This window comes from Desmodus rotundus, chromosome 3 (genome assembly GCF_022682495.2).
Source record: "Desmodus rotundus isolate HL8 chromosome 3, HLdesRot8A.1, whole genome shotgun sequence".
Taxonomy (NCBI): domain Eukaryota; kingdom Metazoa; phylum Chordata; class Mammalia; order Chiroptera; family Phyllostomidae; genus Desmodus; species Desmodus rotundus.
Window position 1 is genome coordinate 104,052,683 of NC_071389.1, and position 26,097 is coordinate 104,078,779.

The 26,097-nt window shown below is 39.1% G+C and overlaps 1 protein-coding gene across 9 annotated transcripts in view; it reads right to left on the reverse strand.

Moving 5' to 3' along the window:
- The window catches only part of FRY (FRY microtubule binding protein), a 540,327-nt gene that overhangs the window by 114,337 nt on the left and 399,893 nt on the right, over positions 1 to 26,097 (reverse strand). For all 9 annotated transcript variants that reach the window (XM_024580787.4, XM_053920706.2, XM_053920710.2 and 6 more), the window contains 12 exons: positions 25,530 to 25,680; positions 24,872 to 24,975; positions 23,956 to 24,141; positions 21,551 to 21,749; positions 19,495 to 19,616; positions 16,038 to 16,225; positions 14,901 to 14,995; positions 12,954 to 13,561; positions 12,098 to 12,195; positions 11,548 to 11,718; positions 7,437 to 7,577; positions 19 to 198 (listed from right to left, as the gene is read on the reverse strand). In XM_024580787.4, the coding sequence (XP_024436555.2) occupies positions 19 to 198; positions 7,437 to 7,577; positions 11,548 to 11,718; positions 12,098 to 12,195; positions 12,954 to 13,561; positions 14,901 to 14,995; positions 16,038 to 16,225; positions 19,495 to 19,616; positions 21,551 to 21,749; positions 23,956 to 24,141; positions 24,872 to 24,975; positions 25,530 to 25,680 (2,243 nt within the window). The remainder of the gene's footprint in view (positions 1 to 18; positions 199 to 7,436; positions 7,578 to 11,547; positions 11,719 to 12,097; positions 12,196 to 12,953; positions 13,562 to 14,900; positions 14,996 to 16,037; positions 16,226 to 19,494; positions 19,617 to 21,550; positions 21,750 to 23,955; positions 24,142 to 24,871; positions 24,976 to 25,529; positions 25,681 to 26,097) is intronic.

Sequence of the window (26,097 nt, forward strand, 5' to 3'; positions counted from 1 at the left end):
CAGAAACAGTTAACCTGCCTCTGAAATGTCGAAGTGGAAGTCCAGGGTTTTCCCAGGTAATTCTTTAGAAGCACTGGTCCACACTCGATGTATTTCTATCTTTGACAGCTCACTGTGCTGGTAGGATGGCAAAACGAGGCTGGCCGACCGAGACACTACCAGCTTCAAGATATTCAAAGCTTCTCTCCAGTGAACACTCTGAGAGAAATAAAGCATCCAATGGTTAATAATAATCTCATTTTTTTAAATGATAATGCTAGCTACTGAAATGTCTCGTGACCAGTCAGAAGTCACTGATTTAAAACAGTGCAGGAAATTTCATGATAAGTAAAAGGCAAATGACATAAAAAAACAATTTATATATAAGATAACCTATATTTAAGGAACAAGCAAATAAAAAGACCAATTTTGTCCATATTCAAATAAATACATTTTAAAATAAGGTATCAGTTTTGCTAATGAAGTGCCTCTTTAATTTGAAAAACAAAAAGCAAAAAACAAACCCTGACCCAAAGAATCCTTAATGCATTTATGCTACTGACCACTCGCTCTCAAAATTCTCTCCATGCCCATAACCCCCACCCCCACTTTCCAGTCTCCCTCACTCTTTCCCCCACTTCTCAGGCTCTTCCAACTCCATTTGTTCCTGGGCACCGGGTCTCTGCCCTTAGTCCTCTTCTCTTTCCACTCCTCATATTCCTTATGACCTAATCCAGGAATCTGGGAGTTATTCTTTATTCCTTTCTGTCCCTCTCTCCTGATAATGTGATCCCTCCTTGCCATTCCTGCTGGCACTGGCTCAGTTAAATTCTCTCCAGCCACCACCTGGTTTATTTAATGAACTCTTAACTGGTCTCCCTGCTGGCAGTCTTTACTTAAGTCTATCACGCCTACACTGGCTACAGTGGTCTTTCTTTCTTTCTTTTCTTTCTTCTCTCTCTCCCCCCCTTTCCTCCCTCCCTCCCTTTCCTTCCTTCCTTCCTTTTCTTCTCCTCCTCCTCCTCCTTCTTTATTGTTGTTCTATTACAGTTGTTGCAATTTCCTCCCCCCCCCCATTGCTCTCCTCTACCTTGCCCCCCACCCCCCGCTCCCCCCTCCCACAGTGAGTCCCCACCCTGCTGTCCAAGTACATGGGTCATTTATACCTGTTTGTTGATTAAATCCTTCCCCTTCTTTCCCCCCATTATCCCCCTCCCTTCTCCCCTCTGGTCACTGTCAGTCTGTTCCTTGTTTCCACTTTTTTGCTCCTTTGTTTTTTCTGTTTATTAGGTTCCACTTATAGGTGAGGTCATGTGGTATTTGTCTTTCATTGCCTGGTTTATTTCACTTAGCATAATATACTCCAGTTCCATCCATGCTGTCAATGATCAGGCAAGAAAAAGAAATAAAAGGCATCCAAACTAGAAGGGAGGAAGTAAAACTGTCACTGTTTGTAGATGACATGATAGTGTACACAGAAAATCCTATAGGCTCCACCAAAAAACTACTGGACCTAATATGTGAATTTGGCAAAACAGTGGGATACAAAGTCAACATTCAGAAATCAAAGGCATTTTTGTACACCAACAATGAAATATCAGAAACAGAAACTAGGGGGGAAAGTCCCCCATTTACTATAGAAACAAGAAAATAAAGTACCTAGGGATAAACTTAACCAAGGAGGTAAAAGACCTATACTTGGAAAACTATAGTACATGGAAGGAAGAAATTAAGAAAGACACAGATAAATGGAAGCATATACTGTGTTCATGGACTGGAAGAATTAATATCATTAAAATGTCCACACTACCCAAAGCAATCTATAGATTCAATGCAATCCCTATTAAAATATCAATGACAGCCCTGGCTGGTGTGGTTCAGTAGATTGAGTGCTGACCTGTGAGCCAAAGGGTCGCTGGTTCGATTCACAATCAGGGCACATGCCTGAGTTGTGGGTCAGGTCCCCAGTAGGGGGCATGCAAGAGGCAAGCACACATTGATGCTTTTCTCCTTCTCTTTCTCCCTCCCTTATCCTCTGTCTAAAAATAAATAAATAAAATATTTAAAGAAAAATAAAACATCAATGACATATTTCACAGATTTAGAACAAATATTTCAAGAATTTATGTGGGACCATAAAAGACCCTGAATAGCCTCAGCAATTTTGAGAAAGAAGAACAAAGTAGGAAGGATCATAGTACTTAACATCAAACTATATTACCAGGCCACTGTAATCAAAGCAGTCTGGTACTGGCAAGAACAGACACACAAATCAATGGAACAGAACAGAGAGCCCAGAAAGAAACCCAAGTCTCTATGGTCAGTTAATATTTGACAAAGGGGGCAGAAAAATAAAATGGAGGGAGTAAAGATAGCCTATTCAGTAAATGGCGTTGGGAGAACTGGACTGGTACATACAGTGGTCTTTCTAGAACTCTTCAGACCATGTTACTTTCCTGCCTACACTCCTTCAAGACCTCCCTCTGGTGGACAGGGTGGAGCCTACAGGGGTGATCTTCCCCAAGCCACCCCTGGAGCTCCCCAAACCAGGCCGATTCCCTTAGCCGCTGTGCCTTTACTCAGGCTGTTTCCTTGTTCTGGAATGTCCTTCCTCTCCTTATAGGTTTGTCAAATGCCCACTCTTCCTGTAAGACTCACTTTGCTTTACCTTCTTTGTCTCCCAGACAACTCCCAGGCTGACTGCATGAGGTACTTCTCCCACAAAAAATATTGAACATACATAAACTGACTTGGTAAAAGCTATTATTATTATTTACCTAAGCTTTGGGATAAAAGCACATGATGTAAAACATGTTTCTTTTGCTGTTCAATTTGCACAAGAGAGGTCATGGTTTAAATGTGAAATTAGCTACCATTTAAGATTTCTAGTACCAGAGATGGCCCACAGGCTTAGGATAAATATCAGCCCAGTAAAGCTGTGAAATGGGGCAGATGATTGGTGTGAACCGATCCTCTGTCACCCATGAATGCTGGGAAGTGAGAAAGTATCATCTAATACCTACTATATGGCACAACTATTATTGGACCAAGGCCACCTGAAAAATGAAAAAAAAAAGCTTAGAAATCACTTTTAAGCATTAAATAATATTAACAAATAAGACTGGTGAAGTGATGACAGAAACAAATGTCTAAAATTACATTGAATGGCTTTGTCAATAAGTTTAACCAGAGAAAACCTAGAATTTGCTCTTGAACTCTCCTGAGGCAAAACCAAACAAACAACAAAGAACCTGGCTAGAGGTGACAAGAAGGATGTCTATACTCCTAGGCTTGGCCCTTCCCCCTTCACCCCATGGTGACCCCACACTGCTCCCCATGGCCTGGGGCCACCACATCTTTAGTCTGCAGTCATGAGTTTCATACTAACTTCCAGGTTCTAGAAAGTTGTTCCAGCCTGTTTGATCTCTTAATATTTCTTTTAAAAAATTTTTGTTTCTTTCCTTTTTTTCCCCTCATAGTCTCAGGTAAGGTTTTGAAAAATCAATCTGCAGGTGTTTATTGATGTTCAGCAAGTGTCCTGCTTGGAAGGGTGCCCATATAAGAAAAGAGGCATTGGCTCTGGAACCAGGTGGACCTGGGTTCAAATACCAGCTCCACCATTTACTGACTGAGATCTTGAGGCCAGATTCTTTATTTTTTTTAACTTAATTTTTTTAACCAGTTTATATTCAGTACCATTCTGTATCAGTTTCAGATGTGCAGCAAAGTGGCCAGAAAACCATGAACTCTACAAAGTGGTCCCCCTGCTACCCAAAGCACACTCCTGGCCCCATACTGTCATCTCGATACCATTCCCCATGCTGCAAGCCTCTTCTCTGTGACTATTCTGTAACTAACAATTTGCACTTCTTAATCCTTTCACTATTTTTTTGTTTCTTTACTTTTTATTTTTTAAATATCTTTATTGATTATGCTATTACAGTTGTCCCATTTCCTCCCCTTCATTCCACTCTACCACACCCACCCCCTCCCTCCCACATTCCCCCCTATAGTTCATGTCCATGGGTCATACTTATAAGTTCTTTGGCTTCTACATTTCCTATACTATTCTTAGCCTTCCCCTGTCTATTTTCTACCTACCATTTATGCTACTTATTCTCTGTACCTTTCCCCACTCTCTCCCCCTCCCACTCCCCTATTGATAACCTTTCATGTGATCTCCATTTCTGTGGTTCTGTTCCTGTTCTAGTTGTTTGCTTAGTTTGCTTTTGTTTTTGTTTCAGATGTGGTCATTAATAACCGTGAGTTTGCTGTCATTTTTACTGTTTATATTTTTATCTTCTTTTTTGTAGATAAATCCCTTTAACATTTCATATAATAAGGGCTTGGTGATGATGAACTCCTTGAACTTGACCTTATCTGAGAAGCACTTTATCTGCCCTTCCATTCTAAATGAGAGCTTTGCTGGATAGAGTAATCTTGGATGTAGGTCCTTGCCTTTCATGACTTGGAATACTTCTTGCCAGCCCCTTCTTGCCTGTAAGGTCTCTTTTAAGAAATCAGCTGACAGTCTTATGGGAACTCCTTTGTAGGTAAGTGTGTCCTTTTCTCTTACTGCTTCTAAGGTTCTCTCCTTCTGTTTCATCTTGGGTAATGTAATGGTGATGTGCTTTGGTGTGTTCCTCCTTGGGTCCAGCTTCTTTGGGACTCTCTGAGCTTCCTCGACTTTCTGGAAGTCTATTTCCTTTGCCAGACTGGGGAAGTTCTCCTTCATTATTTGTTCAAATAAGTTTTCAATTTTTTTGTTCTTCCTCTTCTCCTTCTGGCACCCATATAATTTGGATGTTGGAATGTTTAAAGATGTCTTGGAGGTTCCTAAGCCTCTCCTCATTTTTTTGAGTTCTTCTTTCTTCATTCTTTTCTGGTTGAATGTTTCTTTCTTCCTTCTAGTCCACACCATTGATTTGAGTCCCAGTTTCCTTTGCATCACTATTGGTTCCCTGTACATTTTCCTTTGTTTCTCTTAGCATAGCCTTCATTTTTTCATCTAATTTGCGACCAAATTCAACCAATTCTGTGAGCTTCCTGATTACCAGTGTTTTGAACTGTGCATCTGATAGGTTGGCTATCTGTTCACTGCTTAGCTGTATTATTTCTGGAGCTTTGATCTGTTCTTTCATTTGGGCCATTTTTTTTTTGTCTTGGCCTGCCTGTTATGTAAAGGGGCGGAGCCTTAGGTGTTCACCAGGGCGGGGTAACCCTGGTCGCTGTGCTGTGATGCTGTACGTTGGGGAGGGGCTGAGAGGGAGCAATGGCGCTTGCTCCACTCTCTGCCAGATTTCAGTCACTCCCTCCACTACCCACAATCAAACTGGACCCCTCTAGTGCTGATTCCTGAGTGGGTGGGCTTGTGCAGGCTCTAGGCCCCTGTGGGTCTCTCCAACGACCTCTCCTGTGAGGCTGAGAGTTTCTTCTGCTGCCGCCTCAACTCCCACGGGTGTTTTCAATCAGAGGTTTGAGGCTTTATTTCCCCCACGCTGGAGCCTAGGTTGTGTGTTCTGTTTAGCTCCCCCACCGTTCCTCCTGGTTTATCTATGCGCGAATGTGGGGCCACGGGGTCTGCTAGTGGTCGCACTGCCTGCCTTGTTCTTCCACAATCCTCCACCTCTCTGGGGCCGGCTGCATTGCCGGGAGTCCTCTCTGCTGGCTGCCCGTCTCTGCCCCTCCTACCAGTCTGGATGAATGTTTCTTCTTTATCTCTTTGGTTGTCGGACTTCCGTGAGGTTCGATTTTCTGTCAGTTCTGGTTGTTTTTTGTTTTTAAATTGTTGTTGTCCTTCTTTTGGTTGTGCGAGGAAGCGCAGTGTGTCTACCTACGCCTCCATCTTGGCCGGAAGCCAGTCTATTGTAACCCAGTCCCCAACCCCTCTCCCTTCTGACAGCAGTCAATCTGTTCTCTGTATCTATGAGTCTGTTTCTATTTTGTTTATTTTGATGATTAGATTCCACAAATAAGTGAAATCATATGGTACTTGTTTTTCTCTGACTGGCTTATTTCACTTAGCACAATGCTCTCCAGGTCCGTCCATGCTGTCACAAAGGGTGAGATTTCCTTCTTTTTTATGGCCAAGTAAGTATTCCATTGTGTAATGTGCCACAGGTTTTTTATCTGCTCATCTACTGATGGGCACTTGGGTTGCCTCCATTCTTGACTATTGTAAATAATGCTGCAATGAACATAGAGGTGCATATGTTCTTTTGAATTAATGTTTTGGGTTTCCTTGGATACATTATCAGAAATGGAATCACTGGTTCATAAGGCAACTTCATTTTTAATTTTTGAGGAACCTCCACACTGTTTTCCACAATGGCTGCACAATCTACATTCCCACAAACAACATACGAGGTTTCCCTTTTCTCCCACATCCTCATCAACACTTGTTTGTTGATTTATTGATGATAGTCATTCTGCTGACAGGTGTGAGGAGGTATCTCATTGCTGGTTTTATTTTGCATCTCTCTGATGATTAGTGATGTTGAGCATCTTTTCATGTGTCAATTGGTCATATGTATATATTCCTTGGAGAAGTGTCTATTCAGGTCCTTTCCTTATTTTTTAATTGGATTATTTGTTTTTCTGCTATTGTCTGAGTTCCTTATAAATTTTGGATATTGAGCCCTTACCAGATGTGTCAATGGCGAATATGTTACCCCATTCAGTAGGTTGTCTTTTCTTCTAATTGATGGTTTCCTTTGATTTGCAAAAACTTTTCAGTTTGATGTAGTTCCTCTTGTTTATTTTTTCTTTTGTTTCCCTTGCCCCAGGAGATATGTCAGAAAAAATATCGCTATGCAAAATGTCATAAATTTTACTGCCTATGTTTTCTTCTAGGATTTTTATGTTTATTCTTGTGTATGGTATAACAAGGTAGTCTTAAATTTTTTGTAAAAGGCTGTTTATTAAAGAAATATTCAAATATACACAAAGCAGAGAGTGTAGTAAAATGAATCCCCATGTGCATTTTGTCACCTTGATTTTTTTATCCCAACATTTTCTTTGGTTTGTTTGTTGGAGTATTTTCAGGTACATTTATACAAGTTACTTAACCTTTCTTCCCTCAACTTTGCTTGTTGAAACACCTGGTCTAGAACCAGGGACATGCAAATTCCTTCTCCCTTTTCGTTCTTTGAAATGGGAAACTACAAATAAGACTCTGGCCCTGCCCTCCCAGCCAGGTGTGTGCTTTTAATACCCAACCTGTAAGCCCCAAGAGGCATAACTGTGTTCTTGAAGAAATGCATCAGGGCCTGGTCCTGTCTGTCTTCTCAGTGTGCCACTTGTCTGACCAAGAGTGGTCAGCTACCACTCTTGACTGTCTCAGTGTGTTAGAATATCGATGAATATTCAAATGCATGGTCGAGCACAAGCTACATGTGAGAACTTGGTCTTTCTGTAATGACTCCCTGGTTCCTAAGTGCAGTTATTTAAATACTCACTTGCACATATTTCTCAATGGTCTTCAGAACTTCCATGTTAAACTGCTTTACAGGAACAACCGAAAGGTCCATGTAGCTGAGCAGGCTGTAGATGACCTGGAGGAGGGGCTGCTGCATGCTCGGGAGGCCCTTCTCCAGCAGCTGTGTGGGGAGGCACAGCCTGAGTCAGTCTGATGGCAGAGTTTCACACAGAAGCACCAACCCTTCCCAATACTTTCATGATTGCACAGTTCTTTAGAGGGGAATTAATTACTGAAGAAATGAAGATATTGTCAAAGAGCATGTGTGTGGGTCTGAATATATAAACATAATATTCACATAACGGAATACAACAAAGTAGACCTTGATGCTTACTCAAAAGAAAACATCAAATACCACTAATTATTGAAAATTAAAAATAAAAACAAAAGATGCAACTTATCAGTTATAGTATTGGGAAAGATAAGACATTGATATTAGTAATGGTGAGGATATATGATGGGAATTCTTACACATCAGTGGACAAGTAAATTGGATAATTTGGCATTTGAAATCAAGAGTACTGAAATGGTTCAAATCTTTTGAAATAGTGATTACACTTTTAGGAACGTTTCCAGACCTAGAGATAAACACTGAGACTTATGTATGAGGTTTCACATGGCATTATTTATAATGGTGAAAACAAAACACCCACACAACACAAAACAAGAAAGCCGTGTAAGCAATTCAAATGTGGATCACCAGGGAAATGGATATACAAGTTATGGTGAATTATGTGATGAAATATCATGTAGTCAATAGCACGACATTTGTAAAGATAGTGCAGGATATCAGATAACATTAAGTGGAAGATGAAGTTGTATTATAGAAATGTACACCTGAAAACCTATATCATTTTATTAACCAATGTCACTGCAATAAAATCAAAAAAGGAAAGAGGAAGTTTAGATAATTTCTCCATAATAAGATGACAGTATTGATATCAATGTGTATGTTATATAGAAATAACTTTGGAAAAACCCCCAAGAAAATGTTAATAGTGTTTCTCTCTAAATAATAGAATTATTGGATACTTTTTAAATTGTTTTTTAAACTTTTCTGTACCTTTGAAATTTTCTGTGTTGAACATATACTGCTTTTATAATCAGAAAAATAATCAATGATATTTTCAAAAAGAAAAGCACAATAATGAGTATATGTGACAGACACCGCGATAAAAGGTTCAAACTGAATAGAAATAATTCAAATAAATGCTAAAATTCCATATCAAAAATGGTCAAAAGAAATAACTGAGCAGTTAACACATGAGGAAATACACAACTATGCAAATCTAGTGTGCGGGAAAAGAACATATTTGCTAGAAATGAAATACATCAAGAGAATAATTTTAAAGTACCCAAAATAATACATAAATAGAATGACAAAATTTAGTGGGAGTAGGGGAAAACAAGACTATTTATACATTGTAGTACTGTAAATTCGGAAAATCTCTGTGAAGACTAGTTTCCCGAATGTGTAGAACTATGAACATATCCACATATCCAGCCCTTTACCTGGACAGTTACTTTGGGAATTGCCACCAGAAGAAATGATCAAATAGGATCTGATGAAAAGTCTACATAAAAGAACCATTTGTAATAGAAAAAATTATGAACACAAGCAACAAAAGGAATATAGTTAAGCAAATGTGTTACATTAACCTCATAGAATTCCAGTCGTTTAAAGTGACTCCATGTGAGCTGTGTCACACATAGAAATACACACACAAAGTCAGTTTTCAGTGAACAGGTTCAATGGAAATACCACAACTGTATAAAATTATTTGTATATGCATGACCAATAGCTGTAAGAACAGGTGAGTACTAGAAATAGGAGTTATTGGGTTGGCCAAAAAGTCCATTTAGTTTTTTCTATAAAAGACCTATTTTTCATTTTCACCAATAATGTTATTGACTTGGATATTTTGAGTATGTCGGCCATCTCCTGCTATTGGCTTCTAGTGGGTAGAGGCCAGGGTGCTGCTAAACATCTTCCAATGCATAAGATAGCCCCACCCCCACAGCAAAGAATTATTTGGCCAAAATGTCTATAGTACCAAGAAACTTCACAAACCACTTTTGACATGTTTAATCAGTCACAGCACCTTCTCCATCCACTGCACAAATCTTTTCTTGTGTTTCAGTTGCGTTTTTACCTTTCTTGAAATAATAAAGCATAATATGGTGAAAATGCTGTGTGTTTTCTTCCATCTTTAATAGTAAAATGGCTGCACAAAAATTCACCAATTTTGATATATTTTTTAAATGCATGCTGATATGACAGCTGTCACAATACAATTGAACAAAATTATTTCGAATGAAGTTAAAGATAACCAAGCACTACTAGAGCCATCATACAAAAAAGAACTAAATGAACATTTTGGCCAGTCCAGTATTATGTATTATATATGGTGGGATGTTATGTTCATAATAAACATGTTGGTGGCAATTTGTGATAAGGGCTGAAGAACAAATGAGGTAATCCATTTTTACTTATTTTTTATTGTGGTAAATATATAATATAACATTTACAATTTTAACTGTTGTTAAGTGCACAATTTAGTGGCATTAAGTACATTCACACTCTTGTGCATCCATCACCACAGTTTATATCCAGAATTTGTTCACCAACCTAAACTGAAACTATAAAACAATAATTCTTTATTACCTCTGTCCCCAGGCCCTGGTAACTACTCTTCTCCTGTCTGTCTCTATAAATTTGCCTGTTCTACATAGATCATGTAATGGAATCATATACTTGCCCTTTCGTGCCTGGCTTCTTTCACTGATCATAATGGTTTCAAGCTTCATCTATATCGAAGCATGTGTTGGTACTTTATTCCTTTTTAAATCTCAATAATATTCCTTTGTGTGGATATATCACATCTCTTCATATGTCTGAAACTTTCATCTCTAGTAATCCAAACAAGTCTGCCTCCTTGCTGCTTCACATGTCACCTTTGTAAAAATAGGCACCATCTGCCTTTGTAAGCAGGGCATTTACATCGGTTATCCTGTACTCCTGTATGCTGAGGTGTGCGAACAGATGTCAGCAAGGTGATAATTAGAAGCAGCCGGGTGGCACTTATGAGAGGTTCTCCAAAGTGCCAGGTATGGGAGGATGAAAACAGCAAGTGATCAGGGCTGTAGAGACCACATATTTCAGACCCATATCGCAAATCAAAATTCCGCAGCACCAACCATAAATGCTGATGGACGGGGTAACTATGTGTGCCCTTCCAGGCAGAGACTTTCAGTCTCGCAGAGACTTTCAGAAAGTAATTGATTCTTAAACCTATCTGGACGCTAAGCGGGAGACATAACTCAAAAAAGTTAAAATGGACTGTCCTTACCACCAGACAAGGCCCTGTCAGAGGTATGAATGCACGTACCCTAAGGAGAAGCAGCACTGAAAATTCTAAACAGGTAGCTGTTCTCAGTCATTTGCCTCATGGAGTTCCTGAACTTGTGTACTAGGCTTGCTGGGGACTGGAGCTGCTAAACAAAGTACATGTCATCTCTTGTCCCACATGCTGCATATTTCCAGCCCTAATGTACACTGAAGTCAGAGGAGAAACACATTTGTAGAAGGAAAAAGAAAACATTCCATTTTTAAAAGCAAATGTAAGGCATAAAGATAAAAAGTTATTTCAGAATGGGTGCTTTGTGAATTAGTTCAGAGAACACAACCATCAAACATATCAAGCCACGTAACAACTTCAAGATTTGAACACAGAATAATAGGATAACATTTTCTTGTTGCTGCCATGCGCTGACAGGTGTTTGTGAAGTAAAAAGAAGTTTAAGTGGTGGAGGCATCTATGCTGCGTTTCAAATGCTGGCTCTGCTGCCTTAAACTTAGGTCAGATTACTGAACCTGGCTGGGCCTTAGGTTCTTTGTTATAACAGTATCTATATCACTGCATGGTTGTGAGGATTTAAAATGATTCCAACATAGATGGAATATTATATATCATCTGTGATGATGTATTAAAATAATAAATGCTCAATATATGAAGTCTTCCGATCAGTTCCATATGAATATTTCACCCAGGGAAACTGTAATGGATTTTATCCTTAATGGAAGAGCTTACCTCTGCCAGGTAGGTGACCATGTTCAAGGTGATGTCGGCATATGCTTCATGAAGGTACCGGCAGACCACGTTGACCCAGGTGGCACAGTCCCTCGTGTAGCTATGTGTTTTATAAAGAGTCATGACGTGGGCAAGATTGGAAAGTTTGGGGTTCTTCTCTTCCAAACAAACCTTATAGGAGAGAAAAATCAATCTGGGATTAAATGGCCTGAAGAATAGGAAGAAATGTCTTCAATTTCGCTATTAGTCCTGGCAGTCAGGAAAACAGATTATGTGTATATACACATGTATTTTTGGTAGGCTGTGGAAGTGCTTAACTTAGTAATTTAGCTAATGTAGTTTTCACAAATTCTTTACACCTGCTTTTTCAATAATGGAACCAAAAGAGACAGTGTGCATCAGCCACCCAGAATGTTAATGATGAACGATATGAGTTATTATTTTCAGGTTTTATAAAACTCATTACCAACCCCAGGCCTGGGACTCTCTGACCATCGTGGGCCTGCTGAGGGCCCAGATGTGTCTGCCTGAGGGGAACCATATGCCATACCTGAGCAATCCTGTCGGCTACATCCTTACAGAACTGATTGGGGTGCTCAAAGTGCTGAATCAGCTGCGGCAGGAGACACAGGACATTCAGAGGAAATCCTGGATTAGAGAGGATGCAATGGGAATGGCTGAATATGGTGCATTTGAGCTGCTAACAGTGGGAAAGCACATTACATATTTCATTTTGAGGCCATGCAAACACAGTCTTTTGAAGCAGCTTTAATGTGGTCTAACAAAATCCTGGAAAATGTACAACCTCAATATTTTAAAAAGCAGAATAAAATGAACGGAAGCCCCAGTTTGACAGGACATAAGCCAATCAATTTAAGTCTTATTCATGTAACCAAAAAGACTGTAAAATGACGAGGAATGGCTTAGCACCACTGTGATAAGCTCTAGCTCCATTGAAAGAATCCTGGGCCACATGACATGATATTAAAAATCTAGTTTGTTGATTTGGCTTAATTCAAAATAATAGGGAACCAAGAGAATTCTCAAGAGGAAAAGAAAGTCTAAGAAAAATAAAAGATTTAGGAGTTAAGAAAAAAGAGAAACAATGTCTGCATAAGAGTAATAGAATAAACCAACAGTATCTGCAGTTTGATATGGGAATCAAAGAAATGACCAATATCTTATATATTACTTTTGTCCCTTTTATGCTATTGCCTTAAAAATATCTTCTAAAATATAAATAATTATGACTTCTATTACATACAAATTTAAAAGATAAAACAAACTAGTCGCAACAAACCATTTGTAAGCAGAATGGCTAAAAAGCAGTAAGCTCATATTTTCTTATTATGCTAAACATGGCCCTAAACACCAGAATTGTAAGACTGGGAGTGTGTTGGCTTTACCGATGGCTTGGGATGAGTCCACCATGGACACTTTGGACACTGGTGTCAGCAAACTGAAAAGCTGCAGAGTGAGGTCCGTGGTGGTGACAGAGGTGAACCCTTTCAGCAGCAGCTGCTGTAACCCTGAGAAGTCTGCCCACTTGAGCTGTGCCTGGAGTTTCTCAAGTTTTTCTCGGTTCTCAGCTTTATCAAGTGGCATGTGAGCCAGCAGTCTGTTCAACAGCCTTAAGGCCATTAGGTACTCAAACTCAAAATCAGATTCCATCAAGGCCACGGTGACCCAAAAGATGGTGGCCAACAGGTTGGTGGGATGGTTTATGTGTGATGGGTCTGTGAGGGTGTCCTTCAAGGAAGATGAGCTTCTTGTTTTTGAGGAGAGGCCTTGCTGGGTACAAGCCTGGATTCTGTCCAGAGTGGCACTCCGTGGTGGGTCTGAGGATCGGTCGACAACACCAAACTTCTTGGGCACAGAGAAGCTTCTCTGATGACGGCTCCGTTCTGCAGTGGCTGTGTTGCCACTTGCTGTTCCAGGGTTCACATTTAGTTGTCCTGTGCTTTTTCTGCTTGCTGTGAGTTTAGTGCTAGAGCTTAAATCTGGTGATGAAGAACTGGGTACAAAAATAAAAAGTTCAGTAGAAAGCCAACGTGTTTTAGTGAAGATCCACTGATGAACAACAAAGGAGGGAAATCATTCTTTGGAAATACTTATTTCTATTCATTTTTGTCCATACTCTTAAAGAAATAAGTTTTCTTATTCTTTAAGTTTATTTCTTAAACTTAAAGGTATAAGAAATAAAACTTAACAAACTTAAAATCAAATTTAACACCAACAAAACCTAATCCTAACATCCAATTTCTGAAAGGTTAAAGATATAAGCAGTTGGCCATAAGTGTATTGATCTTTTTTTTTTTGAATTTGGGTAGGAATATTTAAGAAATAAAGTGCATCTGATAGATACAAACTTCAATATTCTATTATTTCACTGGTAAGAACAGAAAGGAAAATATTATCAAGAAAGAAAATAGTAGCTGTTTGTGTCAAAGGAAGTTTTTTCATTTACTTTACAAAAAATGATTTCAAAGCCTGTTTCAGACTGAAAAGGTAAAACTCTTTATCAACATTCTGGTAAATTTTACTCATTTAGATGAATCTGTAGGTTTATACAGATAAATATGCATGATGTTAGTAATCACATTAAGCTTACCCATCCATAAAAGATGCTCAACTTAATGATGAAACAAGGCCCACTGTGATGTAAGATAACATTCCTGACTCGATTTGAAGCACGCTCAATTATACAAACGAATATGAAATTGTGAATGACCTTAAAAGGGTTATTAAACACTAGCAGGAGAAAAGGAATGAAAAAAATAAGGAAAAGAGATCCTAAGGTAGAAATTCTGCAAGTAAATTCATTTAAAAATAATTTTTAGTTTTAGTTTCTGTTTATAATGTAATAGGATAGTATTATATAAAATTTGAGAAAATAAAGATGGAAAAAATGAAAAATTGTAATTTGTATTATTTAGAGGTAACATTTGGTATCTATTTTCCTAACATTTAAAATTTATGTATTTATTTTTAGGGAAAGAGACATCAACTTGTTCTTCTACTTATGTATGCTTTCATCTGTTGTTTCTTATATGTGGCCTGACTGGGAATTGAACTTGCAACCTTGGCACATCAGGACGATGCTCCAAACAACTGAGCTACCTTGCCAGGGCTAGCTTCCTGACATTTTAAAATACTTTTATAATGTGTATATAAGTGTGTGCGTCATAACTTCCCTCCCCCTCTTTTTAACTTAAGAAAATATCATACATACTTTTTCAGGCCTAGGCTTCAAAAACTAGATTTCTTCTTTGGACTTTGCCCAAAATCTGGCCATCTCCCAAATATTTAGAACAGTATATTTGATTTTAAAATGTAATTAAGCTGGTTCTCACCGAGATAATACAGTTAGGAGATCATTGTTCTTCAAGCAGTCAGACAAGTTACCCACAGCAGCTTCCAAAGTCAGGAGTGCTTCCATTACGTAACCCTGCAAAACGTGCAGAAACAACATTCTGGACTGCTTGTAACCACTGTTAGCTTCCTGGGCATAAACTTAATGTAAACTATTCGAATAATGTTAATATCGTTGAAAGTTAGATGGTAATTGCTACTTTAATTACAAAGTTTAAAAACAAATTTTAAGGGTCACTGAAGAAATTCAGGTGGCTCAGAAGTTAGCTTTAGTTTCTGTTTACAAGATAATAGGATAATATATAAAATTTGAAAAAATACTCAAAGATATAACAAAGAAGATGAATCAGTTTCATTTGAAATTCAACAGGGAGGGTTAAGGCTGAAGGTGACAGGCATGGAGGGCATTTGCAACATAGAATTGCAGTGTCTGAAGGTAGAAATTAAGAGGTGTATGTAAGGGCTGTGCCTCAGTGGCATCTTAAATAGCACTTCTAATGACCAGAAGGAGGAAAATAAGTAGGGTCTATACATATGCAGGCCTCCTGTGATGTAGGTACATTTCTGATGGAAAATAAGGGCTTGGCCCAAGCTGCAGAGTAGGAAATGCCCCTGGCTTTCAACCTGCCCAGGGGCCTAGTCTCTGGGCTCTACCTACAGGGTCTTGTGGCATCTACTCTCTCCACTATTTCTTCAGCTCTTTCCAGTTTTCTGAAGGCTGACCATGCAGAAAAGGGTAATTAGTGCTTTGCACAGATACAATGGAGATCCCTTCTCTTGGTGGGGAGATTGAACAACTAGGCTAGAGGCAAAAAGACAAAACAATATTTTCCTACCCTACACCAAAAAAACCCCCAACAACAAAACAATAAAGAAGACTCACCCAAGAATGTTCAGTTGTTAGCCTGAATAAGACAGACAATATCTGTGGAGATTCTACAACGATACTTCTGGGAATGACTTTTGTAAATATATAAGTCAACCTCTAAAATGTTTAAATGAACTGTACATATCCAAAAGGCCAGAATATCCAAAAGACAAGACTCTGAGAAAGTTGTTAACTACTTCTCTCTGAAGTGAGAGAAACAGGATGTGTTTGGTGGTCTTTCCTTTCCTACCTGAATCTCATCGCCGTGTTCCCCAATCACTTCCACCAATCTTGAGAGAAGGTCAGACAAGGCATGCGCTGACAGAGGTTGTTTGATGGCCCGGAATATCTGGAAGGACCGACAGGCATAATGCCTTGAAGAGCTTGCCAGGGCTGTCTGCAATGCAACCTCGCTCAAGTGCTGCTCCAGACGGAAGCCTAGGGCAGCAAGAGGCCAGAGAGCAGGTCAGCTGCCACTTTGCAAAGTCGGGCAACAGTTATCTGAAGGTTTGAAACAGGTTTACCACACAGGGCTATCTCCTAGCGGTACTTATATAAAAATTAACAATAAAAAAAGAACCAAACACACACATTTTAATATATCTTAAGGAACAAAGTGTAGTAGAAATATTCAGAAGTGTTGGAGAAAGGTGGTCCTGGTTTTGAACTAGAAGTTTTCAGATTCTGAGAAACTTATTCTCTATGTACCTGTTTCCTTACCTTTAATTTGTGAATACTAGCATCCATTTCACGGAATTTTTGTGAAAATTCAACAACTTTAAAGTGCTTAGTAAAGTGCTTAGACACATATGTGCTTACAAGTGTATTCCTACATACCACCCTTCCAGTTCTCTACAATATTTTTCTGTGCTACTTTTCAAATGGCATAGTTTCACTCCTTTTATTTCTTTATAAGACAGTTTGTTAAAAACAAATGTTCTGAGAACTTCTGTATGTAGAATAAGCTGTTAGCGAATCCAGTCAATTCTAAACACAACCAAGGCCTGGACCCAAGTCTCTGCTCCTCAGAATGTCTTATAAATGCACAGATATGAAAATGTAGACACTGCAGAGAAGGCAGCTGTAGATTAACCTTCACCAGAATATGTGTTCTTCCAATAACATGGAAAGAATCTCGGCCATCAGAAAACCATCTGACCAGAGGGAAATAAGAATGTGAAGAAAAGCCCATAACAGATGTCTGGGCTATTATGCTTTACACTCACCGTGCCTCTCTGCAGGGAGAAAACCAGGCTATGAGAGTCAGAGGACATGGTGTAAACAGTGATTTTTGATTGTCTCTTTGATCTGGAGGGCTCTGTGGCACATCTGCTGGTGACGTAAAGTGGATCAGGAGGAATAATTCAGTGTATTCTTTAGTTGCGCTTGGCTGCTGGAGCCTAGGGACATGTTGATGATATGAAAATGTTCCTGCAGAGTGAACAAAGGGTCCTGGGAAATGGACTCGGGCAAAGCCGGGGTGCAAAATGAAGGATGAAACCCACACAGGCACGTCACAGCTTGTGAATGGGTCATGTTTCAAAATTGTTCAATATGTTTTTATTTTGTTTTTCAAAACATGTTTTCCTACTTAGACATTTTATGTGTAGGGTTAGGTCCCCTGGCAGTGAACAAAACTTTATTTATATCATTATGAGCTGAAGACTAGAACTCCACTCGAAGGACTGCAGACTCCACCTCCATTATGACAGTGGCCCTTAAAAAAAACTATTTAATGTGTGGCATCTCCCCTGCTACACGGCGAACCTACGACTCCTAGGCTTCTTTGCAGTTCAGTGGGAACTTGTTCCTGAGTTCTGCCAGTGGGATATGGGAAGAAACATTGGACACCACATAGGCCTGGTGAATGAGCTCCTTCGAATATTGCTCCCCCAGCTCATTCTGTTCCTGCTGCCTGGACGCAGAGGGCCCAGCACGGACCTCTGAGCCAGGTGGTGGCAGAGCTACAGGATGGCAGGGTCTCTGAGCACCAGATGGAAAGCCGCCTGCTCAGCCTCCACACAACTGTTGTTTGACCCAGAAATAACAGACTGTGTTGAGCGTTTGAGCTCTGGGAGTTGTTTCAGCAGCTATGCTACCTTAACTAGTACAGGAGTTTCCAGGAATACATTGCATTATGCTGCAGTGGAAACTGGCAGAAAGCAACAATGGAAAAGGATATTGTAGTGGGTAAAAATATCTTCGGTAAGGTATGAAAAGACACCCACACCTACTGAGAATACAGTGTAAGGTATTCATATGTTTTTTGCCTTTTTATTAACTTCATACAATTAAGAGTTTTAGGCAACTAAATAGTTCACACACAACAGTAAATTTCTTCCTTTGGACTATGTGCAATTTTAAGTGACTTTTAAGTGGAGGGAGTAATTTCATTAAATGACTGAGAAGAGGTCTTCATATTTCAAAGAAATTCCACAAGGGAAATGCAAGACTAGAAATCTAGACCATGCTGTTTCTGGAATGACTCCCCCATTTCTGTGTATCGTTATTTTTGTTTCTTAAATAAGTATCCTCTGATAACACAAAGAGACATGGCTAATCTGGGATGTTTCAGTTGTGACACGTGGTAATTATCAGAGCAGCTGGGGAGCCAGTGAGCCACAGTGAATATATGTCCAGCCAGGTGCATGGCGAAGGTAGGGACAGTCGTTGCATTGGGCTGAAAAACCGCATTTAAATTTCACCACACAAGAGCTCAGGCCAAGTTGAATCCAAATGGAATTTAGCTAATGACTTCAATATTGTGATGCTCTTATAGTCTAAGAATCACACTGGGTTAATAAAACTCAATGGTCATTGGCACAGGAAATGTTAACAACTATTTTTAAAGTCAAAACCATTTTATCACAAAATTCTTTTTTTGTAAACCAGTTTGCAAGGCTGACAATTTCTCGCAGTTGAGTCTATACTCAATCAATTAATAAGATTTATTTCTCATGGCCCTCTGTAGATGAAATTATTATAGGCATGGCTTAATTCTAGTGAGGTAATGATGTGAAGAGAATGGTGACTTTGGGGATATTATTAGATAGAACATAATGCAAGTATACATGATGTTATCAGTCAGTTAGGCACAGCTGAAACAAACTTCAAAACTCCCCTATGAATATTCTTCTGCTATTGGTGCCAGATTCAGAACTATATATGACATTTATCATACATATCACATATCACATGTATATAGTATGATATATGAGGTGGGCAAAAGTAGGTTTACAGTTGTGAGCACATGAAACACAATTTATTCTTATATTATTTATTCTTTTATTATATATTTTTCTTTTTTCATAATTTTTTTTAAGATTTTATTTACTTTTAGAGAGAGGGGAAGGGAGGGAGATAGAGGTGAAAAAAAACACCAATGTGCAAGAGATACATTGATCAAGTTGCTCCCAACCAGGGACCTGGCCAGCAACCCAGGCATGAGCCCTGACTGGGAATAGAACCAGCAGCCTTTTGGTTTGCAGGCCAGTGCTCAACCCACTGAGCCACACCAGCCAGGGCTAATTGTCCATATGTGCAACTATAAACCTACTTTTGCCCCACCCTATATATAGTATAAAGTCTGATAGATAGTATATGTGACATTTAGTGTAGTTATATAGTGTAGCCATATGGGGAAGAATGAGCTAGATTATAGAAAAATGTTGAAAGTAGAAGAAATTTGGGGAAACAGGATGAAGTACCTGATTTAGAATCTTTAAATACAGACAAAACATGACGTAGAAAATTTGTGAGTTGTTCAGCACTCTTTGAATTTTGATTTTTGGGTGTGATGTCTTCATGGCACCAAAGTGGACCAAATGCCCTGAAACAAAACACACACGATGTCAAAAATAGAACTATCACTTTGCATTTTGAAAACCAGCTATGCAGTTTTTAACTCCAATGTTGAAAAATATGTATTTAAAATGTCACTAATTAATTTGGGGTGAATTTCAGTCTTATAAAGCTTAAGAGCATATGCAAAACTGATCTAGCTTTTTTTTTGAGATATATTTCTTATATTTTACTCACAAAACCAAAACCTCACAACAATTTAATCACAAAATGAAAACCGTTCAATTCACCAGAACACTGTTCGTCACATAATAGATGCTCCATAAGAATTTGTTAAATAAAATGATGTAAAGTTGTAAATAAAATATAGATTTAGACACAGACTCAATTTGCACATGTCAGCATTTGGGGAGATAATGTTTTTATCAGGTCACATCATCAGGTCGCCAAATACTGTGGAACCCAATTGAAAATACAGCCTCTGTTGTCTAATTGTTTTTCAAGTGAGAATAAGATGGAACCAGATGTGAGAATTTCCAAAACATGGCATTGAAAGTGGTGAGTGGTGACAATAGAGCATTCAGGTGTCTGAAGCACCTTCCTGTGTGTGGGCACCATCAACCCCTTCCTGCATGAGGCTGATAGTTAAATGGAATACCCTGAATCATTAACTGATGAAAGAAAAGCTTTCTTTTTCATTAATTGATGCATTAGTTGAAGAAAGAGAAATCATGTGAGGTATCAGATTACAGGAACTGAGACTGTACTCCTGGTGCAACAGCATGCCCAGGTCACAGGTGAGCTTTCATACAAATACTGGACCTTGGGGTAGTAGAAATTCTGAAGCTAAATTGTACAATAGAAGAACAGAAGACATAAAAAATTGGATCACTCTCACTTTTTCTTGATTTTGATTTATTATTCATTTGGTTCCTTCCCTGACATGCTTCCTACTATTTCCAGTTCCTGACATCCATTTACAAATGACTCTTTGGACTGGATGAGTAGGCCATGGTTCCCTCTGCAGCTGCACCTGGGTTGACTGTAGCTGGTATCTTTGGCTTCCAGAGTAAGGTTATTAGCTAAGTCTCAGAACTCCCAGGTCCTGACAGCTCTAACAGATGAAGAAAGTCACGCTCATCCAGGGGTGCTGCCATCATCTGCCATCATCTACCTTGTTGTCCTTATATGAGTGGGGACCCAAAAATCCCAGAATTATCTTCTGGAGAGTGGGTCCCTGGAAGTACATACAGGCTTCCCTGGCTAGGTGAGTGTTCTAGGAACCCATCTGTACAGTCTACCAGCTGTCGTTGTTGTGAGAGGCTGCATTCAGCTTCAGTGAATTGTTTTTGAAGACTCTCAATGTGTGTGTGCATTCATAATGGGTGATTTACGAACACACCTGCCCACACTGTGGTGAGTGTTCAGCAGTTTTTGACCAAAAACAACACGACCCCTATGCATCCAATCTCATCCCCAGCAATTTTTTTTTGTTTTCCCAGATGAAAAAAGTCCTTGAAGAGAAACATTTTGCCGATGGGGACGAGGTGAAACAAAAAATGTCAGAAGCACTAAAAGGCATCAAAATTGATGAGTTCAAAACTGATTTGAGCAGTGGAAAAAAAGTCTTGACAGGTGTATCACATCAAATGGAGAGTACTTTGAAGGTGACTGAAGTTTAAACGTGTAAGAATAAAAACACAATAAAAAAATAAATTTTGGGTTTTTTGGGTCCCCCTTCATACACAAGCTCCCCTTTGCCATCACTGGTGACATCAGAGAGATCTTGACAAGTTCTACCAGTGTGTGCTTTATACACAGAGTCTAGCAGATGCAATTTAGGAGAAAAAACAGGACTTTGCTAGAACTCTGGGCTCACTTTTCCATCTGTGTGGTTTTTAAAAAATGGCATTTTCTCAAAACTGACCTGAAAACAGTAGCTTGTCTCCCTGCCCTCCTTACCTGGTTGTCAGAAACTCAATGAGTTTGTTGGCCTTCTCATCTGTTTCGGCAGCTGTGTCCACATCTTCAACCTCTTGGGTCATCTGTGGGAGGTTCCCGCTGCTGCCTCCCAGACTGATGCTGGAGGAGGTGGAACTGGAGCTCAGCCCTGAGTCTGGCACCGGTGATGACTGGTCCTCCCTCAGGAAGTCAAAACCGCCTGGTTGAGAAGAGGTCAGTTGAAGTGTGCTGGTCAGGGCATGTACTGAGATCAGGGGGTCAGCACACAGAAGTGTGTAGGTATCTCAACTTCTTAAAGAAAACATTTGATTTTGGCTATGGTTATGATGAAAAGAGACTCATGTTCTACCCTGGCTTATGGAATAGTCGAACTGCTACATAGATCAGAGTGGATTTGGCAATAGGAGTATAATGGCATTATGCACTGTCAAATAAGTTTCTACTATGGGGTTTTAATTGAAGTTTTCTGCAAAAGAAGTGGTATGTGTATGAATGTTCCACTGTGCATCTGGACCTAACTGCTGTTAATAAATTATGCCTGGATATTAGATTACTTAGATATGAGAACTGATACCATTTTAGAGGATACCAGTCATTTAAGCGTGACATGTTCTACATCTTGTTTTTGAGTTAATGTGTCCAGAATCACAAATACTTTTTGTATGTTAATTATTTTAAGAAAGTGTATATCATGTTAGTCAAAGACATATGGTATAAGAAAATATTTTGATATTTTTCCACTCTGTATGTGGTTAACATTCTACATTTCTAGATGTATTGTGGGTTTCAAAACATATACACAATTTCCCTGTACTTAAAAGTCATAATAAGCACATAGTTCTGGTGCATCTGACAGATTATGAATTAGGAATCAGGAGCCCTAGGTCAGAATATCATCTCTTCCATTTATTATATAATCTCAGGGAGTTTATATGACTTCTCTTACCTCAGTTTTGCATTATGGTAAGATAAAGACAATTTCTATCACAGGTTCTTAGTGTGGATTTGAAAGCAACTACAGTTGAAACAAGGAGTTCAATAATGTTACACAAATGTTTATGAAGAGGAGATTCTCCCCAAATCTTTTGTGCACCTACTTATTTCAAGCATGCTACAGATTCAGTTATTCAATTTATTCATTGTTTGTCTTGCCTATGGATACTGTGTTTTGTTTTGCAAATCTCCACTGTAAACCCATTGATGCTACATCGCTGGGATAGTGAAGAAAAACTGATGTACTCAGAGATACACAACTTAACAGACATTATAATTTCCTCAGACTAAAGGCATGTGCTTAACAGAAAACATCTTTATCCTGGGGAGTTAGAACTGCCAGAACACTTCAAAGTCTTTAAAGAAAGCACCTATAGAAAATAGAGTTTTTTGTCTCTGAAAGGTATTGATGGATTATTTTCTAGTAAGTGTAGCATGGTTCAATATAAATACCCTATAATAAAACATAATAATAATACAGAAAAAATATTTTAAAATACTCAGTAATGAAGAGGTGAGTGGTTCTTCCACCTTAGAGTTAATGACTTCATATTTGTTTTCCAAAGACTTATGTTAACATCTCTCAGAGGACGAGGCAGTGCTGAGTACCAGTGATGAATAAAAAGTACAATTTCAAGGTTATGAACACAGTACATTGTAACATGCAGTGCCATACGATATCCAATGCCAATGTAATATACAAAATAATTAGGTAAAAAGGTAGCCCCAGAACTCTATTATTTCATCTTCACTTTAAGATATTTAAAGTGCTCTGATTCTAAGTGAAGACCATTGGTCAACCCTTTTGGGAAAGTTTTCATGAACAGCTGAATAGAACAGAGTAATTTCTTCGACTCAACTAATGCCTTCTGTTCTCATTTCTAAGAAGAAATGTTTGGTTTCAAAACAGCAGTGGTTTTTAATAAACCTCCACTCATTAGTGCTTTCCAGAAAAGCCAATCGTTTAATAAAAATCAAAAAATCCTTCAGAGAAACCAGAAGGACCACAAGTGAAATATTTGGCACTGCAGCAATGATCTGCTCTCAAGGCACTGGGGTTGGCCACTGCTCCCTGACTCCTCATCCTTCAGGGTTCCAGACTGACGCTCTTGTTCAATGGACATTGTAATTTTCAGTGTATTGATAGAAACATATTTAATGAGAGCAGAAACATAATAAGAAAAATATATTTGAAAATATTTGATAATGAAGAAGCATGCTTTGATATTTGATTTGGAGAAGCACGTCAACATCTAGTGAAATGGTGCCTATTTATTGAGCTGCTATTTTAGTACCTGGATAACTGGGGGAAGAGCATTAGAGAAGGTAACTTAGGCTCCACTGACACCTTTGGTAAACTCTGAACTTGTGACTGTGCTCAGACCTTTCTCAGCCACACCTCCTCCTGTTACCTGTGTAGAGATACTCAGGTTGATAAGCTGGCTGAACTGTTAGAGTCTTGGTTTCCCCCATCTCTCGAGTCTGCAGGAGCACAGAGGCGATGGAGTGGAAATTGCTGTTGCAGGAGAGTGTTATCAGGAGGTGAAGAAGCAAATTTTTGCTGTGTTCAAAGACTTCAGGCCGGTAATGGTCCAAACCTGGATCAAAATGTAGAATCTCTCAGTATAAACAAATTGTAACCTTGTTTAGATTCCAGGGATAGTAAAGATTCCAAGACACCTGGGGGGAAGAACATCTTAAAAGAATGTCTAGTTTTCTTTGTTATTGTGTATGTTACCAACATAAAGAATTTGGTCTTAGGGAAAATAAAATGTTTTATTCCTTAATCAAATGTTCTCATAAAATGCTGATAAGATGGCCTTCCCTTGACCTGCTGGCATAGTTAGCATTCCTCCTTCTTGGGGCTTTCTTCCTTGGATCTCCCTGCCTGTTACTGAGGGATTCTAACTTCATCCACCTCTCCATAACAGAACTCCCTGACTGGTTGGTCCTCTTCCCATTTTTGCTCTACAGCTCAGGTGTGTTAAAATCTGTAGTGCACTATATTCTTTCTCTCTGCATCAAACAGGTCTGATGGCTTTAAATTGATCACATCCAGCCAAGGACCTTCAAAGAAGCCCAATTTGAGTTGGATATCTTCATAGGTATAGCATGAGTGAGATGTTGCTCTATTTATATTATAGTCACAGGACAATTTCAAACATGCCTGAAGTTTCAGAGCAGATGTCACAATAAGGCAGTGAAACATGGAAGAGGCTAAGTATTTTGAAATGCGGACCACAGATTTTGATATACAAGGAAAGCTCCCTGGATTACCTCCACAGAGTTTGGACCTATTGGCTAGAAGACTCTTGCATCCAGTCTTACCTAAGAAGACAGCATGAAGTAATAATGGCAGGTGAAGAGCCCAGTCTTCTCTTACACTGTGATCCACCACCATCTCAGTCATAAAAATCACAGCAATATTGCACCTAATCAATGAAATGACAAAGTTAATGCAACTTCTACAGAGGATGGAAATACATGTATGTATAGATCATTAAGTCACAATTAAATACAACACTTAAACTTTCCTGAAGAACTATGTAAGACGCTTCTTCCAGAGAGTGGAGTTTAACTTCTGACATTGCACGGAGCTCCACAGGAACAAGCATCAGTTGAGCTAATCACATAACAAAGAGTCTACTTGTCACTAGGTAATAAGGGCTGAGGGATGAAGAGAAACAGAAGGTAAGGGTCCTCTCTTCCAGTTGCTTACAATCTAAAATGCGTAACAGAATGAAGACCTATATCAAGTTGACATCAGAGAAAAATTGGAGGGATGACAAGACAGTGTGGCACGTTGGTTAATATTTTAACAAACTCTGCCAATATGCTGAGAGAGGCAATTCAAGTAACCCAAGTTACTCTGATTTCAAAGGTTATTTTATTTGATGGGAACTGGAATAGGTTTATTTCTTCTTCTAGGAAGAAAAGTCAGTCAAAACTAAGACATCGTTTCCTGCTACCTGTACAGGCTGCTCACCTGTGGAGTGGCCCCCGAGGGGTGATGGTCTCTGGGAGGTAGTCAACCAGGGGGGCCCAGCACCCCCCAGTAGAAGGCATCGGTAAGGGCTGTGGCTGTTTGGTCTCTGTGATAGTTAACAGCCAGCCTGTGTAGGGAGATATTGGGTCATCTGTAGGGTGAGAAAGACAGTATGCTTTATTTTTAGGGAGAGAATTTTGTTTTCCCTACTTGGCGTTTTTAGAAAGATTCTTACAAAGTCATGCTTGTAAAAATAAGTTTCTAACCATTCAATTTGGTGAGTATGAATTATACAATCAAATGGGCTAGAATTACTTGATTAGGTTTCTTTCATCACTTTATTTTTTGAATGCTTAATTTATAGTTATTCATTATAGAGCAATAGAAGATACAGATAGAGAAAAATAAAAACATTAAATCATATGAATTTCTGTAACTGTGAAAACGTTCTCTTTTTCTAATCTCCCCTGTTTCAGTAAAATACAGTCTCATATTTCCAGTTTGCTCAGGACAGGAGCCTCAGGTCTTTTCTGATCTCTCTCTCACAGCACATATCCAGCTCAGAATT